A 24,820-nucleotide genomic window follows, 5' to 3' on the forward strand; every position below is an offset into this window, starting at 1 on the left:
CTGCCTCTGCCTCCCAAGTGCTGGGATTAAAGGCGTGCGCTACCATGCCCGGCTTCAGGTTTTTTTTTTCTTATACAACCCAGAAATGCGCTCAGGGGCAGCACTGCTCACAGTGGACTGGGTCCTCCCACATCAATCATTAATCAAGAGAATGCCCCAGACTTACCTATAGGCAATCTGATGAAGACAATTTTCTCAACTGAGGTTCCTCTTTACACGTAAGTCTAGCTTGTGACAAGTTCACAAAAACCTAACCAGGACACCAAGCTTCACCAAAGAAATATTAATTTGAATAGTTCATGTCTATTAGATACAAAAATTTAGTTAAAAACAGCACAAAGGAAATCGTGGTCTAGAATGGTTTCACTAGTCAAGTCCATTAACACTAACAATATTAATTTTATTTAAAATTTTTATTTAAATGTATTTAGCAAGTAGAAGAAGAGTAACATTTTCAGCTTGAGAAGCCAACATCAGCCTGAGGAAGGGACAGCACCTCAGTGGTCAAGTCCACGCATATCAGTATCCCGAGACCCTGTTCAACCCCTAGCACCCTTCCTCAAGCCACATCCTGCTGACACCCAAATCAAAGACATGGGAAGAAGTAAAACGACAGGCCAGTATCTCTCATGAACAGAGGCAGAAAAAGTAAAGAAATTATTAATACATTAGAAGAACTGTGAAAAAGATAATGTATGGTGACTATGTGGTTTGCTTCAGGAATTCAAAGATTCAGCTAAGGTAATGTGTGCCATGGTAAGAGACTAAGAGAAAACCACAGAGCTGTCCGAGAGCAGGGAAGCACTACAGACATTCCCTAGACACAGTCTGCAGCACCTGGAAGAGGGCACGCCTCCTGAGCCTGATGAAGGACATCTTCACAGACGCACACCATTCTGATTGGTCAAAGACAGAAAGATTTCCCTTTACAAATGGACACAGGACGCACATGCACTTCTACTCAAGATTATGCTGGAAATCCTCACTGCCCAAGTAAAGAAATACAAAAGCAAAAGCCAGAAGAAGAATGAACTACTGCGTGGAAAAAAGCAAGATTCCCTAAAGACAAAATAATCTAACAGAAAACCCTAAAGAATCTTCAAAACAAAGTTTCATGTGTTTAGGAAAGATAAGGTCGTATCATAAAAGCCTGTATTTCCATGTAACACATGAAAAATTATAAATAAAGAGAAAGTTGTGCCAACAATAAAACATAAAGCTCTGACAGAAAATAGTATCTACAGGGTTTCAAAAAGCCCTTTCCATCCTCTAAAAACTGGTTTCAAAATTTATATGGAAAGGCAAAAGATCAGATGGACAAAAGATTCTTGAAAAAATAGACAAAGTTGAGGACTTCAGCATTTGACTTCACGGGGTTTTTGTTTTGTTTGTAAACAAAAGAATTCAAGACAATATGAAACTGGTAAGTATTCAATGTTTAGGAATGCCCAAAATCTGTATAGTCAACTGATTTACAACAAAGGGTGTTGAGTAATTCATTGTAGAGAGGATAGAATTCCTAATATAGTCCTAGAAAATGATGTACACATAACACAGTACAGATGAACTCTAACCTTAATGTCACACCATCTACAGAGTTAACCTGAAAGTCACACTCCCCGTGTTAGCATTCCCACCCCAACATCCACACACATCACCTCAGACACTGGATCATGTCACAAGTGACCATGTTAGGATGAGGTTATCAGTGTGAATTCGGAGGCAGCATGACTGTGCCCCTCCAACACTGATGAGATCAGAGAACATCATACAGGAACCGAAATAAGGCAAATGCAGAGATGAATGCTAACCATCTTCTTGCTTACATATAGGAACTCAAACACTGGGGGAATGGCAGGACAGGGAAGTGGGAGTGGGTGGGTTAGTGAGCAAGGGGAGGGGGGATGGGATAGGGAGGTTTTCAGAGGGGAAATGAAGAAAGGGGAAAAATTTTGAAATGTAAATAAAGAAAATATCTAAAAAAACAAACAAACAAACAAACAAACAAAACAAAACAAAACAAAACAAAAAGCCTCAGAGGTAGAGAACACATTACCAGAGGCTAGGGGAGAAGATGAGAAAGATGACAGTGAACAAGCACAAAGCCTCGGCTAGACAGGAAAATTCGTGTGGATTCTTTTACGTCTGAGATCTAGTGAACAATGTGCTGAGTGTGTGTGAACACATTTAACAACAGTACTTTGTAATTCAAAACTGTTGGGTAAATATCAAATGTTCAAAGCACAGGAAAATGTTAAGGCAAAAGATATGTTATAAGCTTGTTTTAGTTATCTGCTGTTTAAAAATCCAATCACTTTGTTTCAGGGTTGTATGAAGAACTTTTACACTCAGTAATAAGATGAACAATATATTCTAGTGTAGCCCTGAGAAAAACAACCCGGGGAAGAAAGACATTATTTGGCTCACAGATGACAATCATCATCGCCTGAGAGAAGTCTGGGTGGAACCACGGAGGGAGGGAAGCTGCTACTGCTTCCTCATGCCTGCTCAGCTTCTTTCTTATAGCCCAGAACTACCTGTTCAAGCAGGCTCGGCCCTCCGATATCAGTTACTCATCAATGCCTCAAAGATGTGCCTGTGGGCCAATCTGAAGAAGACAATTCCTCAACTGAGGTTCCCTCTTCCCAGGTAGCTCTAGTTTGGGTGAACTGACAAAAAAACTAATCAGCATACAGTCTGTTTAAACTTCATGTAAGAAAACATCAATTTCAAGTATATCCGCAAGGATATACAAATTAAAATCAGGAGGAGGAGGCATTGCATCCATCCATACATTACACACAGCAGCCTGACTGGGTAAATTAAAATGGCAGCTGATATCAAGTGTGAGCAAGGCTATGGAGCTTGTCCGTGGGGAAAGTGCACAGCTATTTTTATAACTCAGTCTGGTAAGGCATCACAAACACAGGCCTACTAAATCACCCGGCCATTATACTTCTAGGTAGACATACAAAAGGCAACATGTATTTACAGCTTGTAATTGAGACTGTATGAGAAGGCTGACAACAACTTGACTCATAACCACCAAACCTGCAAACAGTTCGAGTATACATCAATGAACAGGGAAATTAAGGCATAGCCAATATAACACACTAATTCAGCAACATAAAGAACTATAGCAATACAATAATATTAATTTTCAAAACACTTCCATATGATACAATACAATAATACTAAGTTCCAAAACACTACATAGAAGATGATCTCATTTATCTATAAGAACACCCAGAAAGGTTTAAGTTACAGTGAAAGAATGTAGAGTCGTTGTTGGTTAGGGCTGGAAGTGGGGGGAAAGAGACTGCACATATACAAGAGTATATCTGGGATGATTTATAGCTTGAATTAGAAGAATTATATAGCTGCATGCAACTGTTGAAAATGATCAATCTCATGAACATAAAAGTGATGGAATTTATTACAGATATATTTTTATCTCAAATCTGTCTTTTAAAAAAATAGTATTTAGGGGACTGAATAGATGGCTCTATGGTTAGAAGCACTTGTTGCTCCTCCAAGAGAACCCAAGTTCAGTTTCCAGCATCCACATTGGGCAGCTCAAATATACATGTAATTCCAGTTCTGGGGAATCTATGCCCTCTTCTGGCTTCCAAGCACACACACACACACACACACACACACACACACACACACACACACATACACAGAATAAACAAATAAACAAATCTTTAGAAACAATATCTTGTAAGATAGCTCAAGAGAAAATATAAATAATATACATGGCACGAGTGTATGTGCACCCCACATTTCTGACCAAAGATGCTAGAAAATAAAGGAATACAAAAATCACTGTTTTTAAAACATTCAATTGTTTCTGAATATGTGCCTGGATATACACATGTATGACAGCAGTCTGTACTCTTGCATGCTTTGTTATAGTAGTACATCAATACAACTGCCCACCAACAAAATCCTTTTCTTTTTTGATAGTTTTTACTTTTCAAGTAATCTTGTTTTACCTTGTAATCACTCTTGCAAATCTTAAAAAATTTCAAATTAATCTTTTATCTAAGATCAATTATAATCTTTCGTTCTGAGGTTAATATATTCCCAACTGGAAAAGCAAATGTAGAGATGGGATCTACATTTTATGAGTACTATATTAAATATCCATTTTCAAAATCTCAAGTATGTCCAAAATGTAAAAATAATTCAGGAAGTTCTTTCCTAATTTAAAATAGGGTGGTGGCCTTGTGTGTTTATCTCACTGTTAAAGGTCTCTTCTCAGGTCCTCCAAACTAAGAGACCTTTTCAAGCTTTTCTAACCTTGCCAGGTTTGCTAACAAGACAACTATAGAGGTGTGAAGTTTTCTAGAAGAAACTCCTCCCCACAGTCAGGCAGAGCAGAATAGTTCAAATGTACATCCCTGAACAACCCTGAAGTACAAGAATACTTCTTCAGTCCTCCTAGAAATTTCTAGAACACAGGAACCTTATTTTATTAGAGTTTGATGAAAGTAAGTGACATCATCCCCCCTTCCAAAAGAATCTTAGGTGCCCACAACATCACGCTTCCAGCTCCTCAAGCTGGCAGTCACTCTGCACCGTCCTGATAGTAACAGGATCTCAAGTTTCACTCAATGCACCTTTCCTGCAACCCACAACTTTACCTAACTCATCTTAAAATACCTTTAAGGTTTTTAATGTTTATTTTATTTGTGCATGCATATGTTTGCAAGTTGGAAGATAACTTCTAAGAGTCAATTTTGACTCCACCATATGGGTTCAAGGGAACAAACTCAGGTTGTTGAGCTTGGCAGCAAAGACCTTCACCTTTATCAGCCCCCTGTAAGCTCCTCAAGGCAGAAATGATCAAACTCACTTTGCTATACAAGCACCTTAGTTAAATCTCTACTCTTGCAAGGATTCCGTATGAAAGTTTCTGTTGCTGAGGAAAGGCAGCAGGTGCCGAGAGGAGCATAGAAGGCTTCGAGTTAAGACAGACCTGTCTGATCTCTGATTTTCAGCAAATTATTCTTTTCTGAAATTTGAGTTTCCTTTGTTATTAAATGAAGATCACTACACCTGTGTAACTCAGTATATTTATGAGTCTGTGGTGATTTGGATGAGAATGGCTTCCACAGGCTCAAGTTTGAACACTTGGTCCCAAGTTGGTGGAACTGTCTGGGAAGGATTAGGAGGTGTGGCCTTGTTGAAAGAGGTGTGTCACTAGGGGTGAACTTTGAGGTTTCAAAAGACCATGCCATTCCCAATTAGCTCTCTCAGCCTTGTGTTGTGGATCCTGATGTGAGATCTCAGTTGATGCCCCAGTGTCATGTCCCTGTCTGCCTGGTGCCATGTCCCTGTCGTGATGGTCATCGGATCTAACCCTCTGGAATCATGAGCGAGTCACAAATTAAATGCTTTATTTTATTAGTTGTTTTGGTCATGGTGTCTTAGCACAGCTCCCCACTCCCCCATCCCCCAAAAAAGTACTTTAGATAGAATCTACAACAAAGGACCACCACCATACCATTAATAGAAATATGTACCCACACAAACCTACTGAATCAAAATAATACTCCTTAGAATTCCCAAATGAATCTCATGCACATTAAAGTTTCAGATGTACCCCAGACTACTGTGTGGATTAAGTGCATCTGAATCTCCTGACACCAAGTAGGCACTTACTAAATGTCAGCACTTCTATTTCTTTTATTGAAATTTATTTTATTTTTAGTCATGTGTCTGTGTGGTATATGTCACATGTGTGGGGGTGCTCATGGAAGCCAGAGAAATCAGATTCCCCAGAGCTGGAGTTACAGGTGGTTGTCATCCACCTGATATGGATGCTGGGAATCAAACTTAGGTCCTCTGGAAGAACAGTATACTGTTGTAACTGTTGAGACATCTCTCTAGCCCCAACACTTACCATGTTCCTTCTCCCGTCTCTGCTTATCTCAATCCTTCTGTCTGGAATACTGTCCTCATCGCCTCATTATTTTGTTGTCAGACTTCCGGGTTTAATATTATTTTCTGTATGGCTTCAGCCTTCTACATTCTTCATCAGCCTACAACATCACTTTTTACTTCAATATCTCATGCTACTTCTCATATCTGATACTAGTGAGTGTGGTCCCCTCACTATAATATAAGCTTTTAAGGGCAGGGACAATGTCTAGTCCATCTAATCCCTAAAATGTAACTACTGGCCTATTTCTTAGAAGGTTCTACATAAGAGAGTTTATCAAGAATAGAAACTAAAACAACAAATATGTCCATGAGATCAAACTACCAAATAATTATTGTGGGGAATTGCAGGCTGGTCTCCAGTTGAGGTGAGGTCTGAACCCCGAAGTCATAATTCACCTACATGACACAGTTGGCATTCCCTCATGCTCCTGGAACTCTGGCTCCTGCCTAAGTTACCACTCCCACAGCCCCCCACAAGAGAAGCATGGTCAGTAGTCACGTAGGCAATGACCCAAGCTTCTGACCTTCAGGCTAAACTCCTCACCAGTTACCTAGCAACAGTGAAGACCATAAAAAGGGCTGTTCAGCCCCACCTGGCTCTCTTAGCTCTCACTCCTTTGCTCTCTCACCTCTCACTTCTCTCACCTCTCTCCTCTGTCTTCTCTTCTCTCCTCTCCTCTGTGTTCTTCTCTCCTCTGTCTTCTCTTCTCTTCTCTCCTCACCTCTCACTTCTCTCACCTCTCTCCTCTGTCTTCTTCTCTCCTCTGTCTTCTCCTCTCCTCTGTCTTCTCTCCTCTCCTCTCCTCTTCTCTCCTCTGACTTCTCCTCTCCTCTCCTTTCCTCTCCTTTACCCTCCCTTCCCCTCCCCCTCTCTCCCTCCCTTCTCTCTTTCTCCCTGCCTTTCTATAATAAAGCTCTAAAACCATAGAATGTCTCTGCTCATCAAGGCCCACTGCACTTGGAGGATGGAACAGGCTTTCTCAGAAGGCCTTCCAGTACTCCAGTCAAGATCTGCTGCACTCACTCGCGCAAGTTTTGGGAACCACTCTTCCCTCATCCCTCTCTCCTCAACCCTGGTGGCTTTAGCAAAGTAGCTCCGGGGTTCCCAGGAAGGGATAGCCCTTGGCCACCCCCTGAAGAGTGCTTGAATGCCCACCCAGGGCTGAGTGGAAAGTGTATGGCAGCTCTCCCATGCCTGACAGAACAGAGAATGGGTAAAACTCTGGCGGGGTGTGGGTCTTCCCCCCCCCCTTCCCAAGGCCCCCTTTTTTAGTTCCCAACAAATTATAAATAAAACCATTAAGTGCCAGTCACTTTTCTAGAATTTTAAATGCCAGCTACTATGGAACCATTACTTCAGTTTGTTGTGAAAGCTTCAAGGCCAGTTAGCTTTAAGGGAACTGGATTCTACAGTTACTGACTGTACAGTCTCTTTACTGGAAGGCATTTCACAAATGAGCATTGATAGATAATGGAAAATCAAAGCATCTGTCTAGAACACAACAGTTAGAAATGGAAGCTCTGAACTCTTATTATCACAGGCTTTAGAAAGTAACTTATGTTTTCCATGCTTCTATTTCCTTTTTGATAATTGTGGTGACCCATACTTAGTGAAGCTGTGAAAATCAATATAATATGTATAAAGATGCTTGAACAGAAACTGACAAACCAACAAATTGAAGTTATAATTATTATTAATGTAGGCAATCTTATTTTAAAATCTAAAGCATTTCTTTACAGAGGAATTACCATCACTACTAACTTGAAAAATAATCTGGCACATAAATTATGAGTATTAAATAACATCTTTCTTTGGAGGTTCAAAATAATCACTCAAGTGCCACTCAACTAATACACTGAAACTATACATACACAAGAAACTAAATGCATGGCTAGAGAGCATGATCTCTAAGTTAAGAGAGAAGGTAAGAAATGTTGACAGCTTTTTCAAATCTCAAGTGAGTTAGGAATCCATGAACACATCTATAAAATCCCCGAATCTAAGCTGGTGCTTTAAGATTTCTCACCACCCATTCAAGCTCCTCTCTTGTGCATCTGTCTCCTATAGAGAAGACCCAAACCTCACAGCTATACTTAAGAGACTAGAAACCACCCAATTCAATGACTGGACAGATCTGGAAACTTATTCAAACAAGTAAAATCTCTTGCCCAGTGTCATCCTGTAAATAATAGATCTGATTCCTTAACAATCCTATGGAGAATCAATATGTCTCTCTATAAATGTGTGAAGTAAATAAATTCATCCAAGTAAGTAAATAATCTGAAATAAATCAGCTAGCTCATGTAGCCACTATACAATGTGTCCATATTTTAATATGCTATACATGATAAATATATGTATACATATTTTATCAATTAAAAGACAAAAGCTGAAAATTCTAAATGTTGAAAAAAAAACAGTAGGTTTCACTGAACATAGATTATACATTCTTATGCTCTCAAAAGAAGCTATCCTTAAGTTTAAACATCACCTTTCAGTTTAAAAAGTCACAAAATAGCTATAAAAGTATTTGTAAAAAGCTTATGTGGTATATAATGGAAAGGATATAAAACCTAAGACATTGAAAGGTAGTTCTGGGCAAGGTGGTCTGTGACTGTAGCACTGGATAATGACAAAGGCAGGAGAACCCCAGAGTCCAAAGACCAGCCTGGGCAACAACAGTAATAGCTCTATCTCAAAATTAAATATGTTACAGTAAGTAATAACATGTAAAAACAAGTCAACAACGCTGCAGATCTAAAGTCACTCTTACATTAGGCCATATTTACACCAGCAATTCACTGCTAAAACACAGGCCCATAGGCCATTATCACAAACTATAATGTTTTTGGATTACTAACTACTTTTAAGTTAGAAGCTAATGACAAACCATATAAAACATAGGAAATACAACAAGAGATGTAGAGCTGAAATTCAATGTTATCATTGTCACCGAGACTATATGTCTCTATACACACACATTTGTGAATGTACGTGCCTGTGTGTCTACACAGGTCAGTGGCTGGCTTTGTATCTCTTCCTCATTCACTCATCTTATCGGTTGAGATGGGGTTTCTCACTGAACCTGGGACTCACTGATTTCACCTCCTGGCTGGCCTGTCTCCCTTCACCTCCCTAGTGCTGGGGCTAAGGTGCAATACTGCTGAGCCTAGCTTTTTAGGTGGGTGCTACAGGGATTTGAACTTAGGCCTCATGCTTGGGAAGCAAGCATATTATGAATTGCGCCACTTTCACAGTCCCCAAGAGGAAAGGTCTGCAAACAGCCAGTGTACAAGTCTGTCTGAAGCAAGTGGTTGTCCATTAAGGATAAAATAAAGTCAATCAATATAATCCATATAAATAATTCTTAAGTAGAAATCATACTATATTATCTACTGAGCCAAGATTCATTAAAAAAATGGCACAGGACAGGATGGGTTGGTACCCAGGGAGACCTCCCCTTTCTCAGAGGAGAAAGGGAGGAGGGACAGAGAGGGGCTGTGTGATGGGGGAGAGCTGTGATTGGGATGTAAAATGATTGATTGATTGATTGATTGATTGAATGAATAAATAAATAAATAAATTACTGGGAAAAAGGGCACAGGACAGGGTAAGAGGTGCTTATACAATAAACAACCACCTTGAACAACTTGTTATATATTCCAAAGTGATTTGCCTGTTAAGGAGGAAGAGAGTGTACTTCTATAATAAATGGCAGTTTAGGTAGATTCTGAACTTCCCCTATGAGAGATTATCAGCATCCAAAGCGAAGTCAAGGGATAAATGAGGGCAAAGGACAGACACCTGGAAAGCCCAAGCTTCAGTTGGACACTGGATTCAGCAGCTATGGTGGCCTACCTTTCTAGTAAGAATGTCTTATACCTACTATTTTCTGGCCCTTTTCTCTGAGATTAAATGAAATGTCAGATAACCCCTGGACTATAAAATGACACTAATTTGAGGTTAGTGATATTTTTAAACTGGGATATAGGTCCTCTTTAGATACTGAAATTTCAGACTTTTTGGCTCACAGTCTATTAGAATACTGCCCAGAATGCTCATAATCAGAACATAAATTACTGATGAGTCCAAATGTGTTCTCTCATTGTTTTATGCATAAATTATAGAGACATGTGAGAAACAGTATTAATTAGGAAAACATTACTGATATAAACAGCTTGCACAGTACCTTCTGATAAACAATGGAGCACACGAGGTCTTTGACAGCGGAGAGAGACAGTTCCTGGGCCTCGATGGTAACACTCTCTCGTGTGAGGCCAATCTGAAGTAGAAATGAAACTGTGTGCACTGAGCCTCTAGAGTTTGTGAGTGACGGGGCACTGAAGCTGCCATTAGAGAGCCGAGCTGAGAGTCCTGTTTTGGGACTTGAACACGGAGAAGGAGCTGGAAGCACAGCAGAAACAGTTGCAGGGAACACAGATTTCTGGGCTGATGGAGGGGAATTATTTGCAGACATCTGCCTTTCTTTGATCTATAAAATTAGTTGTCAATGCTTTTTAAATGGTTTTGAAGAAGTTTTCAAAATAATAGCAGTGAAAAAATGACGACACGTTTGGATTTAGATGAAAGCTGCTCTATTTCCTCGGCTGAGCCATTCATGCCGTTGATGACAAATTTTGTTACTCCGAGTTGAATACTCAAAAGATCCTATGGCTGTCAGTATCAGTCCCATCAAGACTCTTGTCTTTAGGACCACACCCAGATCTGTGCCCCACTTCACATCACCATCATCATCGGAAGAACAGAGTTCATGCTGATTATTTACAAGACATCCTCACTTCTTCTAAATCTGCTCTTGTCTTTTGCTTTTCATTTCAGAAAAAACTAAATAGTTGATCTGTATCGAGATACGAAATCTTCCTGGTTAAAAGTAGTTTCAGATAATCTATGCCTTCAGGGATTGACGGGACACCACAAATGGCCACACCTTAGTTCACCCTCTCATATGAACTCATTTCCATCTTGGGACTGAACTTCCCTGTGATGAAGTAAAAATAAAAAGCTTGTAAAAATAGTACAAACATATTTCTTTGGATGAATGGATCCAGAGAGAAAAGCTGGTGCCTTCTGAAATGCTGTCAACCTAGAAGAAAAAATGAAAGGGTTTTTAATGTTTTATATTCATTTGATATCAGTTTAAAATGTAAGAATCCCTACAATTTTTAGTGGTAATTTTGGGTGATATTTTTACAATTCATGAATACAACCCAATAGGTAGTTATTTTAACTTTAGTTATCACAATAATTTTTTTTTTACTACAGTTATAATTTCAGAGAGAGATTTCCACTTAAAATAATACACGCCCCTCACCACTAACTCGTTGGGAAACAGGGCCAGGTTAAATAGTATGTTCTTCTTTCTTTCTTGGAGATAGGATTAGACTATGTGGTCTAGACTGACCTTGAACTCCTGTTTCTCAAGATTCTTTTGTCTCAGCCTCCCAAGTAGTTGAGACTAAGATATATATCATTGCACCCAGCTCTAAGTTATTGTTATTTAAATTTATGAAGATCAAACACTGTTATTCCACAACTACACAACTCAATTATAAGACACTGAGAAAGACAGAAGAGTCAAAACAGGAGAAGTAAAACAAACATCACAGACATAAAATATGACACAAGTCTCTTTAGAAATACAGAATAACTTCCCACTACAGGAAAGCGTAAGTAGTCTTTTATGTTTTTATATATTAAGAGTCTAGTGAGAATACACTAGACTCAGTAGCAAGTAAAGGTTTTCTAGGTTTTCTCCAGTTCTCCCATCCCTCCAAAAGAGTCTATTCTGCCAAAATATGAGTCTTGGACTGCTTTGTTGACAAATGCCTTCCGGAAGCCTAAAGAAGCAAATGGGGATACACTGGAGTCAGCAAGGACCGACTGTGACTGCTGATAAACTATGACGCCCAGGAGAACGTGAACTCATCATCGTTAAGGGATTTCTAACACTGGGAAAGTACACCAGCAAACTGTGCATCCTAAGCTTTAGGAAGACACAGTCCAGAAATTTTTTAAAAGGAGAAAGAAAAAGGAAAAGAAGAAGAAAAAGGACAAGGAAAAGAAAAAGGGAAAAAAAAAGAAAAAGAAAAAAGCATAACCCTTCATGGCTGAATGAAATGGCTCACAAGAGATGAATCCTTCTAAATTCTTTGTAGTCATAAATAATTACAATGATGAAAACTCAAAGCATCTGAAGTGTGTGCAGAGTGGAAATGAGTATATGGAGTTAAATTAAAACAACTGAGATGTATGAAACGAAGAACAAAACACAGAGATACAGAAATACAAATGCGAAAATTCAGAATAAAATGAGTCTAAAATAACTTAAAGATACAAGCACTGATAGTAACATTTGGGCAAATGGCTAGAATTCAAACTCCTACTTTATAGCATTTGATGGTAATGTTTCACTAATATGCCTCATGATACTTTTTTTCAATTAACAGGGAAATATCCTTTTTGCAGATGAGAAGACCAAAGCACAAAGTGCTAGAGCAATGTGCCTCGTATCACATGGCTATGAACAGAGTGCGGATTAGAACCCAAGTCTCATGCTTTCTTACCAGTACTGTTTGCACAGTAACTACTGCTTCTTAAAGATAACAAGGAACTGAGAATCACTGTTTAGAGAGGAGGGTGAACAATTACACAGAAAGAATTGCTCAACCTGTATCGCACTAATAGTCTCCCAACAGTTTTCAAGCTAACTCAGAGAACTGAAACTTGAACTTTGTGAATACTAGAGAATTAAATGACTTTATTTTTTAAATGACTTTTCTTTTGAATCTAACTCCAGGTCAGCTTCAAACTCACCATGTAGCCCTGGATGATCTCAAATTTACAGTCTTTCTATCTCCACCTCTTCAATGCTGGGATTCTAAAACTTTGTGTGAGTGCAAGTCTCTGGGCCAGGATGCAGCTCATCCCATACAGCAGTGAGTAAGTTTAACCATGACTATTACGCAATAACCTGCAGAAAGAGCTCAGGGTGAGAGACCATGGCCTGGGATGGGCAGGGCTGCTTCAAGTGCCAAACACCAAAAAGCAGATAAGCACAATCCAGAAACCACCAAAGAAACTTAAATATCCTTTGCCAGGGGCTGGAGAGATGGCTCTGAGGTTTAGAGCATTAGCTGTTCTTTCAAAGGACCCAGGTTCAATTCCCAGCACCCACATGACCGTTCACAGCTGTCTGTAACTCCAGTTCCAGGAGATCTGACACTCTCACAGACATATATGCAAGCAAACACCAATGTAAATAAAATAAAAATAAATAAATTGTTGAAAAAAAAGTAAAGAAAATCTTTAGTCAGATTGTTATTCAAATGATTTGTGAATAACTAGAGGATAGTATAATGGTCATATCAGCCTAATTTCAAGCAGAACAAGAAATGCTAAGTCCATCACACTTATAAGTTCACAAAGTCTAGACTTCTCAAGTGGAGGAAGTAAGTAGTGACCTTCACTGAACTCTTACTATCTGATCTGACAGACACGAGTCTCAACCCCACGCAGTCGCACCTCTTGAATCTGCGCAACCAGCCGCTTTAGAGTTGAGAAAGGGAAAGTTCAGAGGTTACTCACTCAAGGCTGCTACAAGCTCACGGAAACGGTAGTCAAAGCATTTCCCTACTGTCTCTGTAACGGCGCTGTCTGTCTGAGCTGGGCATCAGTGTGGTAAGGAATCTGCTGTAGGTCAACTGGCATGTGTGGAGTCCGTGGGGAAACGTTCCCAAACCACTCTCGGCTCTGTCTTTCCATGAGATTCGAAACGGTAAAGACAAGGACAATCTGCTTATGTCATCTTCAGGTTGAACAAAACTGAGCAGATGTGGTAAAAGTAAAGTGAAACTTAACAGACATAAATTCCAAGTTAAATGTGCAACATCAGAATGAGGGGAGATGCTGATCTGGAAGCCATTCATGATGGGGGGCTGTGTTTCTGAGGCTTAAGATAAGTGCTGTGAATATAAAGGGCTCACTAAAAGAACTAACACACTCCTAAACCCTGTGGACATTGGAAAGCCATAGCATTAATATGCACACTTGTTAGTCTATGCTACCATAGACTGCACATTCAAATATACATACTATTTGATAGATAGATAGATACATACAGAGAGGGAGGGAGGGAGGGAGGGAGGGAGGGAGGGAAGGAGAGAGAGAGAGAGAGAGAGAGAGAGAGAGAGAGAGAGAGAGAGAGAGACTATTCATAATCCATATCTTGAGTTATAGATTTTTAGGTTTGGGAAGAAAACAACTGCAAACAGCCAGGTAACCATGAGGATAAGGGCATGTGCTACGCGGCATATGCCAATCAGAATGAGTGTCTTCAAATATCTGAAGAAGTATTAAGGGAGAGCTGTTTTTAGCTCAGCTTTACTTCGGAGACGTACAAAGAAAATGGCAGCAGCACTTGTGGGACTCCCGGGTTACAGGACCGGCGCCTGCCAGTTACTAATCACAGCACCTGGCTTACTGTAGCACTCAGACCATTCAGAAGTTTTACAGCACTTACATAAAAGGGGCCATCCTACTGAATTTACTTTCTATTATACCCCTTGAGATTAATTAACAGTAACAATCTAATAACACACTTGATTAATTTACTAGAGACACAAATTCCTTATAAACTATATATAATTTTGAATAAAAGTGTTTTTTTTTTTTAAAGTTTCAGCATGAATACAAATGTAAGAACCTGTCTTAACAGCTCCCACCCACTCATCCCATCTGTCTCCTCTCTCCTGGTTTTGTTTACGGAATTGATTTGATCTGTAAGAAATCTAACCATTCTAATTTATACAAACTTTGGTATGCTGTTTAATTTCTTTGTATTTATGCTTCAAATAGGAAATAGTTTATAAGTTAACAAATAGTCCATCTTGTTGATATATAAATTGTGTATTGGCTATGTTGTTTCTAATAGCTATGAGTCTGTAAACCTGAACAGTACTGTCTAGTTGTCAAGAATTTATAAGTTTAGGTGGCATTTTTCCACTGTTCTTTTAGACCGTTGTCACATATCTCATTCAAATGAAATTACAAATTCTGTCACCACTGAATGGAATGAAAAAGTATTTTGAGCTCAGTGCACCCAAACAAAGTAAAACAAAGACCTTGGAGGCCAGGTGACTGGGCTGTTATATTTCATGGTAATGTCACAAGCTGACCTACCTTTTCCCTCCCTGCCCTGTCACTTCATCGCCATACATTATGCGCCAATCTCAACCAAGTCTCTAGTCAGAAGCTCTACCAGCAGGAGTTTCATTCAATACAACCTTGGTATTTGCCAGACTGACTAAGAAAGTCACTGAAGTTTCACAGCAGCAGCAGAAAGAGACATGGCCACTGCTCTCTCTGGAACTCACAGACATTAAACAAACATTTGCATAAGTAGCTAGGTAATTACAACCTATGAGATACAACAGAGCATATGCCAGGGAGACTTAATTCCAGTGGGGTCTCAGGGAAGGTCTCTATAAAGAAACAAGAAAGCAAGAGGATTCCAGAGAACAAGACACGTTAAATACTACAAGGGGAGCTCTCATTATTTAGGGTAGCCAACCTTCTATGTACATTCAGCAAATGTTAACATGAAGAGTAAAAAACAAAATGCTTTTCCTCTGTAATACCATGCTTACCTGACTCCCAGGGGTAAAGGGTTGTCCAGGTTTAATTTCACTTTGTGTACAAGGAATGGTAATAAAGTTTATCCTGACCCTCGTGAGGATATGCACATGTGTATGGCATGTACTGTTTGAGCATGTACAGAAGCATGGGAGCTTTTTCAGTGACATGCCAGTACACTAAAGTCAATATCCACGCTTTACCTCGAAAAAGGTCTGACTTTGCTTAATGCCAGTATAGTGTACAAAAAAACTCGGGTATTTTTGTAGATTAAAAAAAAAAAATCTGTGGCAGTCTCTCCATCTATTGCATATTTCAGAAACATTCCCTCAGATTAATAGAAGACTGTCTTTCTAAGAGCTTAGCACTCCGCTAAATTGTTCCTTCTACAAGTCTACTTCTCCGGGTAGCGGTTCACTCTCTGCCCTTCCACTGTGCTGGAGAACAGAGAGAGGGCACACCAGGCAGCTTCTCTGAGAAGCAGGCACTGAGAGGTGTATCCAGGTACCTGCACATCAGTCTGGCAAAGCAATACGAAGCTATGGATAAGCTTGATATATCTTCAGCCCTGCACCAGTAGTTTCTAGGAAATCTGATTGGCTAATTGCCAAAGAGCAATTCTCATGTGCAGCCACTATAAGTTCACCATACGAGCAGAGAAAATGTTTTATCTACATCGAAATTAAAACTAAAACATCTCTTAAGTACCATATCCCAGTTTTTCCTTTTAAAATGACTGCTTCAAAGAGGCAAGTTCCGTTTGAATTACATAACCCAAGAGACTCAAGAGATGTGATTATTAAATCCAATTATGTGCCTAATCAAATTATATGTAAGTAATTATACATCAAATCCTGAATGAGTTTCTTTAAAAACAAGCACTGAACTCCGCTATGGTTAGTATTTTTGCCAACTTTAGAATTCTGTTGAAAACGGTCTGTCCCTTCTGTGGAAAGTACACTTTAACAACTCTCTCCCCTCTATCTTTATGTATGAGGTGTTTTCAACTCCTCTGACTTTTAAAGTTTAACTTACTGTGGCTTTTGGTGTGAGTAGCAGTGTTTAGATGACAAACAACACAAAAGCAGAAAGAAATGTCTAAACAGGTCATCTGATAAAATAGCTTATAAAATGTGCAAGATTAAAGGCTCATGGCTATAAAACTTCTTTAAGGGACTGGTGAGGGGGTAGGGGGTACTAGAGAGAGTGAGGGGTAGGGGCATCAGAATGTATGAAACGGCCAGACACATTTAAGAAAAATTCTCTTAGTCCTGAAATGTGAACTGTCCTGGCTTATCAAAGATGCCTCCAAACTCATATTCTCAGGCCCATGACATTTATAAACCTATCCTATGAAGCAAAACCTATTGTAACGGTTCCCGTGAGACGTTTTAAAAATAATATATTTGCAAAAACTTGAAACAACTTTCTGACTAAACTGCTGTTTTATCCCACCCCAGATTATAACTGGGAGAGAAAGTGTTCTTCTAGAGCAAATCTTACTTAGAACTGAGTCTGGCAACTTCAGGGATGCTTTCTTGAAGCAAATCCATAGGCTTGTCTACCCGCCTGGCTTTAAAAGTTTAAACACGAGCTGAACAAAATCAAAACTGCTAAAACTGCGACATCAGGTACAGAGTAAAAGTAATTTTTTAGTGTAACAACGTTTTTCTAGGATATAGATGAAGGTATCTCAAACTGTTGCTTCATTTGTGCCTACAGGTTTTAAAGGCCCTGTCCTACAAAGTAGTACTTCAAGTTGAAACTTATCCTCTTTAATCAAAGATGACACCGATAGTCATATTTCCTGTGGGGACGGGCGTGGTTGAAGGGACAGTTACATCCATGCCATCAATCTGTGTACGGAAAAGTCTGCAGGTCGCCTGTAGCCTGATTTATATTCGTGCTTGCTGACAGCACGGCCTATACTTCTGATTTCGACGATGTGAAATAAAATACACAACACGCAATCAAGTAATGTCGTGTGTGCTCATTATTATTATTACTATTTTATTGCTCCACACTCGCGGATGTTTCAACTCAGGGCAAAGCTCCCCCAGGGAGTGAGAACGACTTGGAGCGAGGCTGCAACAGGCAAACCTAAAGGCAGTCAGGAAACTGGGGTCACCATCCTCCAAACCCCGGATACTCGCCCCTTCCAGCCCCAGGACCAGGAAAAGTGCAGCAAAGACCCGGGAAGGCTCACTGCACGGTGCCGCGGGCGGCAGGATTAGTTGGCGGGGCTCGGGAGAAAGCGGGTCCCCGAGGGCCAGGGCGCGGTGGGTCACCAGCAGCAGCCGCGCGACTCCAACTTGGCCTCGGCGCGGACCGCGGAACTTGGCCGCGCCGGCGCCCCCGGCCGCCCGCGGAGCACCGCCCCGACTTCCCGCCCAGCCGCGGCCGCCGCCCAGCCCCGCGCGGGTCCGAGTCCCGCCGCCGTCGCCGTCGCCGCGGCCGCCGCGTGCGGTGGGGGAGGGGCCGCGCCACCTCAGCCCGACGGGTCGGGAGAACAAAGCGGCGGCGGCGGTGGCGGCGGCGGTGGCGGTGGCGGCGCGAACTTTTTTCGGTGTCTGCTCCGCGCTCCCTCCAGCGACTACTTACAGAGGCGGGCTGGGCTGTACTGGGGAAAGTCGGCGCGCGCCAGCGTCCGCGTCCCGGAGCAGGAGCCAGCGAGGCTTCACGCGCCTCGCACGAACCCGCCCGCCCGCCCGCGCCCCTTCCTCCTGCCCTCCCTCCCGTCCCGTCTCGAGGCCGGAGGGCGGGGGGCCGGGGCGCGCGGGCGGGGGCGCGCGGCCCGCGCGGGGCCTGCCGGGAGCTGTAGTTCCCCGCCGCGCGCGGTTGGTGGGTCTGGCTCCGAAGGGGCGCGTGGAGGCTCTGCAAAGCCGCAGAGGTCCCCGCCGGGCGCTCGGAGCGCGGGCTTGAGCGCGACTGGAAGGACGCGCTGTACTCGAACCTCTCACTTTGCTGTCCCCCTAAGGCGGGCGCTGGCGGTCCGCGACAAGAGGTGACCACTTGAACGCGGCGTCCAGAGTGGAGGACCCTCCTTTCCAAAGTTGTCCCTTTCGGCGTTCCCGGGGGCAGCTGTCACCCAGCACCCAGAGCTACACAGACACAGTCCTTTACCCGCGCCACAGCAAAACTTGGAGACGCTTGCACGTGCCTGTGTTTCCTCTTGTGCACCTTAACACTGGTGCGTTGCCCTCTCTACCAAAAGAGCGGTCGACAGTCATGGAACCTCAGAGAGAAGAAGCCCTGTGTGTTAAATTATAAATAGTTGATGAAAGAGAAACATCTGCGCGGTACAGTCATTGACACAAAAACTAGATAGTCCTTCCACGTCGACGTTTTATATCTTCAAAGTAAAATATATTGTCATAAAGGCCACTCATCTGGATGCAGAAAGCGGGGTCGGGGGGGGGGCAGCTTTTGAGAACACAGGGAGAATAAACCTAAATGGATTGCAAATCTGGGTACAGAATCTGTAATATTAATGGATAGTTCTGGATTCAAAATAAGTGAGACCTCTCCCTGCCCCCCAGGACTAGAAATAGGAGACTGAACTCACTTGCTAAGACTCACAAGGTCACTGAAGAGCTAAAGCACTGACCATACACTAGCTGCAGCCCCGTCTCCTAGGGAGTGAGGCTTTTAAAACAAAACTGTGTACAATCTTTTTCTGCAGGGAGCGTTAAGGGGTGGGAAGACATTTCGGACATTTCTCTGGAATCGGAAACTGCGAACATCCACTAACACCTAAGTCCATCTGATTACATCTTTGTTCTTAAAGTCTTACCCAGACACCACTCACACTAATGCAAGCAACCCTAACTAAATAAAAAAGGTGTCAAAGGAAAGGGCCCAGTTCAGAAGGGGCTCAATTGAGTAGGGTATAGGTTGTGAATATGATCAAAATGGTGTGTGTGTGGGGGGGGGGAGCAGGAAGCGAGGGAGGGAGGAGAGGGAGAAAGACAGAGACTCTTTAAATGTATTTTGTGATTCTTTTACTTTAAGATTAAAAGCAGATTCATTCCAGTGTACCTTCTTCTTAAGCGTTCCCTTGCCTAACTGCCCTCTTCTCTCTCTCTCTCTCTCTCTCTCTCTCTCTCTCTCCTTCACAATAGATGTTTTGGTCCAGCTGGGAACATCTTCTCTCAGCAAGACTCGCAGGATCTCATCAGAGCAGTTTGCCTTCAGTTCGAACCCACTCTAGACTTCCGTTTCCTGCTGCGGCCCTTAAGGAACAGTTACGTTTCATAGGTGTAAGTTTCTCAAAGAACTAAACTGCTGCTCTACGGAGATTTAAGTGTTTATGCGAAATTCATACTTTACACATAAATATTTCATTGAACTGAATTCTCACTGTTTCGCTTTTGAATTCCTTTCTCTAGTTAAATCTTTCAACAGGCCGTTTGAGGCTACTGTCTTCTCACCTGAAAACTTGCCTTTCCTGAATATAAGCCACAACTTTCCTGCGTGTTCTCTTCTGTCCTAAGGGATGAGCATTGGTTTTCTTAAGGAATGTTCATTATCCCTTAAGAGAACTACAGTCTGAATGTTCAATGAATGTTCAAGACTTCTCGGGTTTTTTTTTTGTTTTTGTTTTTAATGGAAGCAGGAGTTTGTATCTTCTCCTTCACTGGCTTTTGTTGTAAATCTTCCTGTTCTCACGTTTAATGTCCCCTCTTGTCCTTAATGACATAATCATTTACATGTGTTAACCTAGTCGGTGTCGTTATGAATTGAGCGAGCAGAGCTTCCTGATTTAGAATCCTAAATGCAGAAAACCACCACTTGCTGAGGACTCGCTAGAGGAAGTAGCCATTATTTTAAAACTTAAGCTGGGTTTGATTTATTGTACATGGCTACTGGAAACTCATTTTGTTTGTGTCTTTTTTTTTTTTCCATGACCCTGGAACACAGCTGAAAATTTATATAGCATTCAAGCATCAACACAGAGTTAATAAAATGATTATTGGGGGGGGGGATGCTGTAGGCTCTTTATTGGTAGACACACTAGTTACAGTTTTATAGCACCCGACCTGGTTCCATTACAGTCATCCTAGAACAATCTCAGTGTAGATTTCTCCAATAGATGTTTTATTAGTCTGTCCTCGAACTGTTCCGTTCTTGCTAACGCATTCATTCATGCTGGTTCAGTCCATCATCATCTCTGATTTTGCAAGCTGTAATTGCTCTGTCTCCTGATTGCCCCATAGACAACTCTCAGGTCACTTTACCACATTTCTTTGCATCTTTATTATGGATCTGCCCTGGCCTTTCCTGAACTTGTGGAAAAACACATTTCATTGTTATTCATTCATCACTTAGCACAGGGCTTAGTAAATGTTTGTTTTTGAGACAGGGTTTCTCTGTATAGCCCTGGTTGTCCTGGAACTCACTATGTAGATCAGGCTGGCCCCAAACTCAGAGATGAACCTGCCTCTGCTGGGACTAAAGATATTCATTAGTTCCAAGGGTTTAGTAAATTTTTAGCTGAACTGGAAAACTTTTTCTTCATTATCATGATTATATTGGTTAGCTTATAGTCCTAAAATATCAAATGCTAAACCCTGCAATAGTTACCTAACCCCTTCTAACAAGGACCAAATTGATAGGATTCAAAGGCTGGTAATAATACCACCATTAATTGCATACCAGCCCTGAGTCAAATATAGTCATTCTTTTTTATATAGATTTCTCTGTTTATTCTCTATTACCTCTTTATTTTTATTAATAATACTTTTATTAGCTTTATATTTTTCATTTAATTTTATATACAATAACATTGATAACTGTGTATGTATTTATAAGAGCATATCATAAAAGAGCACATATGATCATTTGACAAATAAGAAGACTAGGAAAAACTAATTACTAAAGGGAGAGATAGTCATATGTTACACCTAGGTTTTCTATCTTTTTCTTACAAGTTAAAATTCAGGTAATGGGAGAAAGAACACAATTATCTTGTCATCTTTCACAGGGATTTCTGTTTCTCTTTGTGGCTTTCCCATACAGAAAGGTAATGTGTAGATGCTTATGGATTTCTTAAAAGTGGAATTAACATCAAGTTCCCTTAGACAATGGAGTACTGAGTTTTAATGTAAAGCTCTGTTGTGAAATAGTGTCAACTAGTTACAGCCCAAGAGCCAAACTGAAAAGAACAAAGCTATTACAGGCTTATCACATCTGGACTGACGAAACCATAGAAGTCCAGGTTTTCTCACCACATGGAAACAACTCAGAATATCCTGAGTGGAGGGAGTTGGGGTGGGACTTTGAGTGTCGTCAAGCCTAAGTTCTATCATTTATCTTAATATTATTCAGAATTAATTTTGCTCAAAATGGGGGGGGATGATTTTATACATCATAGGATTCTTGTGAGAATTGACTGAAGAAAGCAGTACACATGTGACTAGTCTGCCTTGGTATGTGTCACACAACCAAGTGACACTTCACTGGAGTGAGTGTTGACTCTACCCTGTAAGTTGTCACAAGGATTAAGTGGAAAAATGCTCAGAAAGAATTTTTTTTTAATCGCCAGCTCGCAGAAAATACACAGCAGGTACTACTTAAGATACCAATATAAGTCATATTAGCTCTTTCTTTTTAAAAAAATCTCATCGGAGAAACAAGCTGCTGAACTTGATTCTGTGGATGTCAGTTTCAAAGGACAACAAAAAGCTAAAGAGGCACAGGAACCTGGATGTAGAAGGACTTCCTTTCTGTTTCATCAAAGGAAGGTCCCATTGCTACCCTCGGGTGGCCTGAACGGTTGCTGTCTATGCTGCTGGCTGCCAGTGTTCTGGTGGACTATAAAATCTCTGAGTAGATAAATAAATACATTCATTGGGTTTTATTTTTATTATATTCAGACTGTAATGACTTGAATGTTTTATTTTAACTTGTACTCTGATTACACCTCACATTTAAAAACTTTCAAGTATCTACAGACACACTTTTGATTATTTAACTTGATGTTAAACTGTCCCAGTTCCTTTAATGATGATGGCAGGCTTAGCTGAAGACTGGTTGGCTTTGATTTAGCCTGTTTGGTTTTGTTCCCCCCTCGAGACTTCACAGCCTTTGATTTATTGATGCCCTAAACATTTGAGAACCACTTATGCGTCTCAAACATTTGTGCAAGGCATTTGATCTGAAGGGGGAAATAGCTCTTGTTGAAATTATTAGCTGAAATGTAGACTGACCTATAGTGCAGAGAAGTGTGAAAAGGTATAAGCAGAAGGGACGCGACAGAGGTTGAGACTGCGAGAGAAGTTCATCTCGTGTGACCATGATGAGATAAACAGGCCCGTGCTGTCAGCGATAGCATATGGAGTCGTGGACAGTGCGTGAAACTTAGTGATAACTAAGGGATAGCAATAAGCTCTGTGTCACGGCTTCTGCATTCATTATCCTTGCTTGTTCCTCGTTTACTAACCCATTGGTGCTGAGGACTGAACCTAAGAACTCATAAATGCTAAGTGCCAATCACTGATATTATTTTGGAGTGCAATAATTCTATTTATATATATTTTTAAAAGCTTACTATAAAGCGCTGCATTGTGCTTTGCTGATGGCAACCTCGTGTGTCTCATGGTTATAGTGTCTTTTGGTCTTTCTTGTGCTGGACTGAGTGTCCTGTTGGTTTTGTTTGTCATGGCCCTAAGAGAAATATGACATACCAAGCATACCAGACCTATAAACTTACATGTGGGTAACTGGAAAGATGGCTCAGCAGTTAAGAGTACTGGCTGCTCTTCCAAAGGACTAGGGTTCAATTCCCAGCACCTACATGACAGCTCAAACTATCTATAACTCCAGTCCCAGGGCAATCTGACACCCTCACACAGGCATGCATGCAGGTAAAACACCAGTGCACATAAAAATCAATCATTAAAAAATAAATAAACAAACAAACCCCAAACAAATGTACAAGTGTACTTTGTAGTACCAACTACACTTGTGAAGTCTGATGTTTGTAGAGTGATGAAGTCACATAACACTATACTTTTAGAATATTGTCTTGTCTTTAAGGGTCACACAACTAGATTTATATCGAGAAGGTATGCATATATTTAAATAATAATACTGTATACTAACTGAATGATCTGATAAACACAAGTCATCCTACAGATATGCGAGTAATCATGCTGCTTGTCTATTATTTCATATTCCCCTCATATTTTCAGCCTGTAAAAACCTTGAATAATAATTTTTACTTCATTTTATATATAATGGCACCCATTTTCTGTTTGAGACATTGTCTTATTTTCTTTTCTTAAAATCACAGTATTTATTCATGTGTGTGTTTATGTGAGCGTGTGTGTAGGTGTGTGTGTGTGAGTATGTGTGTGCTTGTGTTTATGTACATGCCTGCATGTAGAGGCCAGAGGAATATATCAGGTGCCCTTTTACATCATTTTCTGTTTTGTTACATTGACACAGGATCTCTCACTATACCCGGAGTGACATTGGTGGCCAGGTCCTCCTTTCTCTACCTCCATAGCATTGGGGTTATCTGGCTGTCCTGAAATTTGCTATGTAACCAGGCTGACCTGGAACCTACAGAGATCTGCTTGCCTCTACTTCCAGATTGCTGGAGAAGCAAATTACTTTGCTTTGTCCAAATTTCTAGGTTGAAGCTGACATGTTCTGTGTGATATGTATCCGAGTTACCAACGGATAACCTAAAAGACAAAGCTTTGCCAGTGACAGAAGGGGATTAGTCTTGCTATAATTGTACCCTGAAATTTTAAGCTTCTTCGTTAGGGGGTAGAAATTTAGGAATACTCTGGTTGATGATCAGCTCTGTTGAAATGCTTTTTCAAACATTAAAACTGAAAATGGATTAGTTCATCTAATTTATGAAATGAATCATGTAGTATGAATAAACTAGTCTTCAAAAATAATTTTATGACCACCGCATCTGCTGTTTTAGGATTACAGAAACACTCAAAATACTTCACTAATGTTTATAGATATTTAAATAAAACAAACTAGCATGAAGTTCGTCTAAATTTAAACCCAAGTCTAGATAAAAATTACATATATATATGAACTTAGTGTGTATATGAACTTAGTATGTATATATATATATATACACACACACACATATATATATATATATACACATATATATGTGATTTAGAGGTGGAATTTGAGTTATGGTATTATGTTGCTACTTCCTGTTAGCATTGGTAGTAATAGCTATAT

At 40.6% G+C, this 24,820-nt stretch overlaps 1 protein-coding gene across 2 annotated transcripts in view; it reads right to left on the reverse strand.

Annotated features, from left to right (window-relative positions):
• Prkd3 (protein kinase D3) overlaps window positions 1-18,303 on the reverse strand; it is a 70,169-nt gene extending 51,866 nt beyond the window's left edge. For both annotated transcript variants that reach the window (XM_029470990.1, XM_021149666.2), the window contains exons 1-2: window positions 18,206-18,303; window positions 10,143-11,057 (exon numbers count right to left, since the gene is read on the reverse strand). In XM_029470990.1, the coding sequence (XP_029326850.1) occupies window positions 10,143-10,430 (288 nt within the window). In that variant the 5' untranslated portion in view covers window positions 10,431-11,057; window positions 18,206-18,303. The remainder of the gene's footprint in view (window positions 1-10,142; window positions 11,058-18,205) is intronic.
• Between the last annotated feature and the right edge of the window lie 6,517 nt (window positions 18,304-24,820).

Source organism: Mus caroli, chromosome 17 (genome assembly GCF_900094665.2).
Source record: "Mus caroli chromosome 17, CAROLI_EIJ_v1.1, whole genome shotgun sequence".
NCBI lineage: Eukaryota > Metazoa > Chordata > Mammalia > Rodentia > Muridae > Mus > Mus caroli.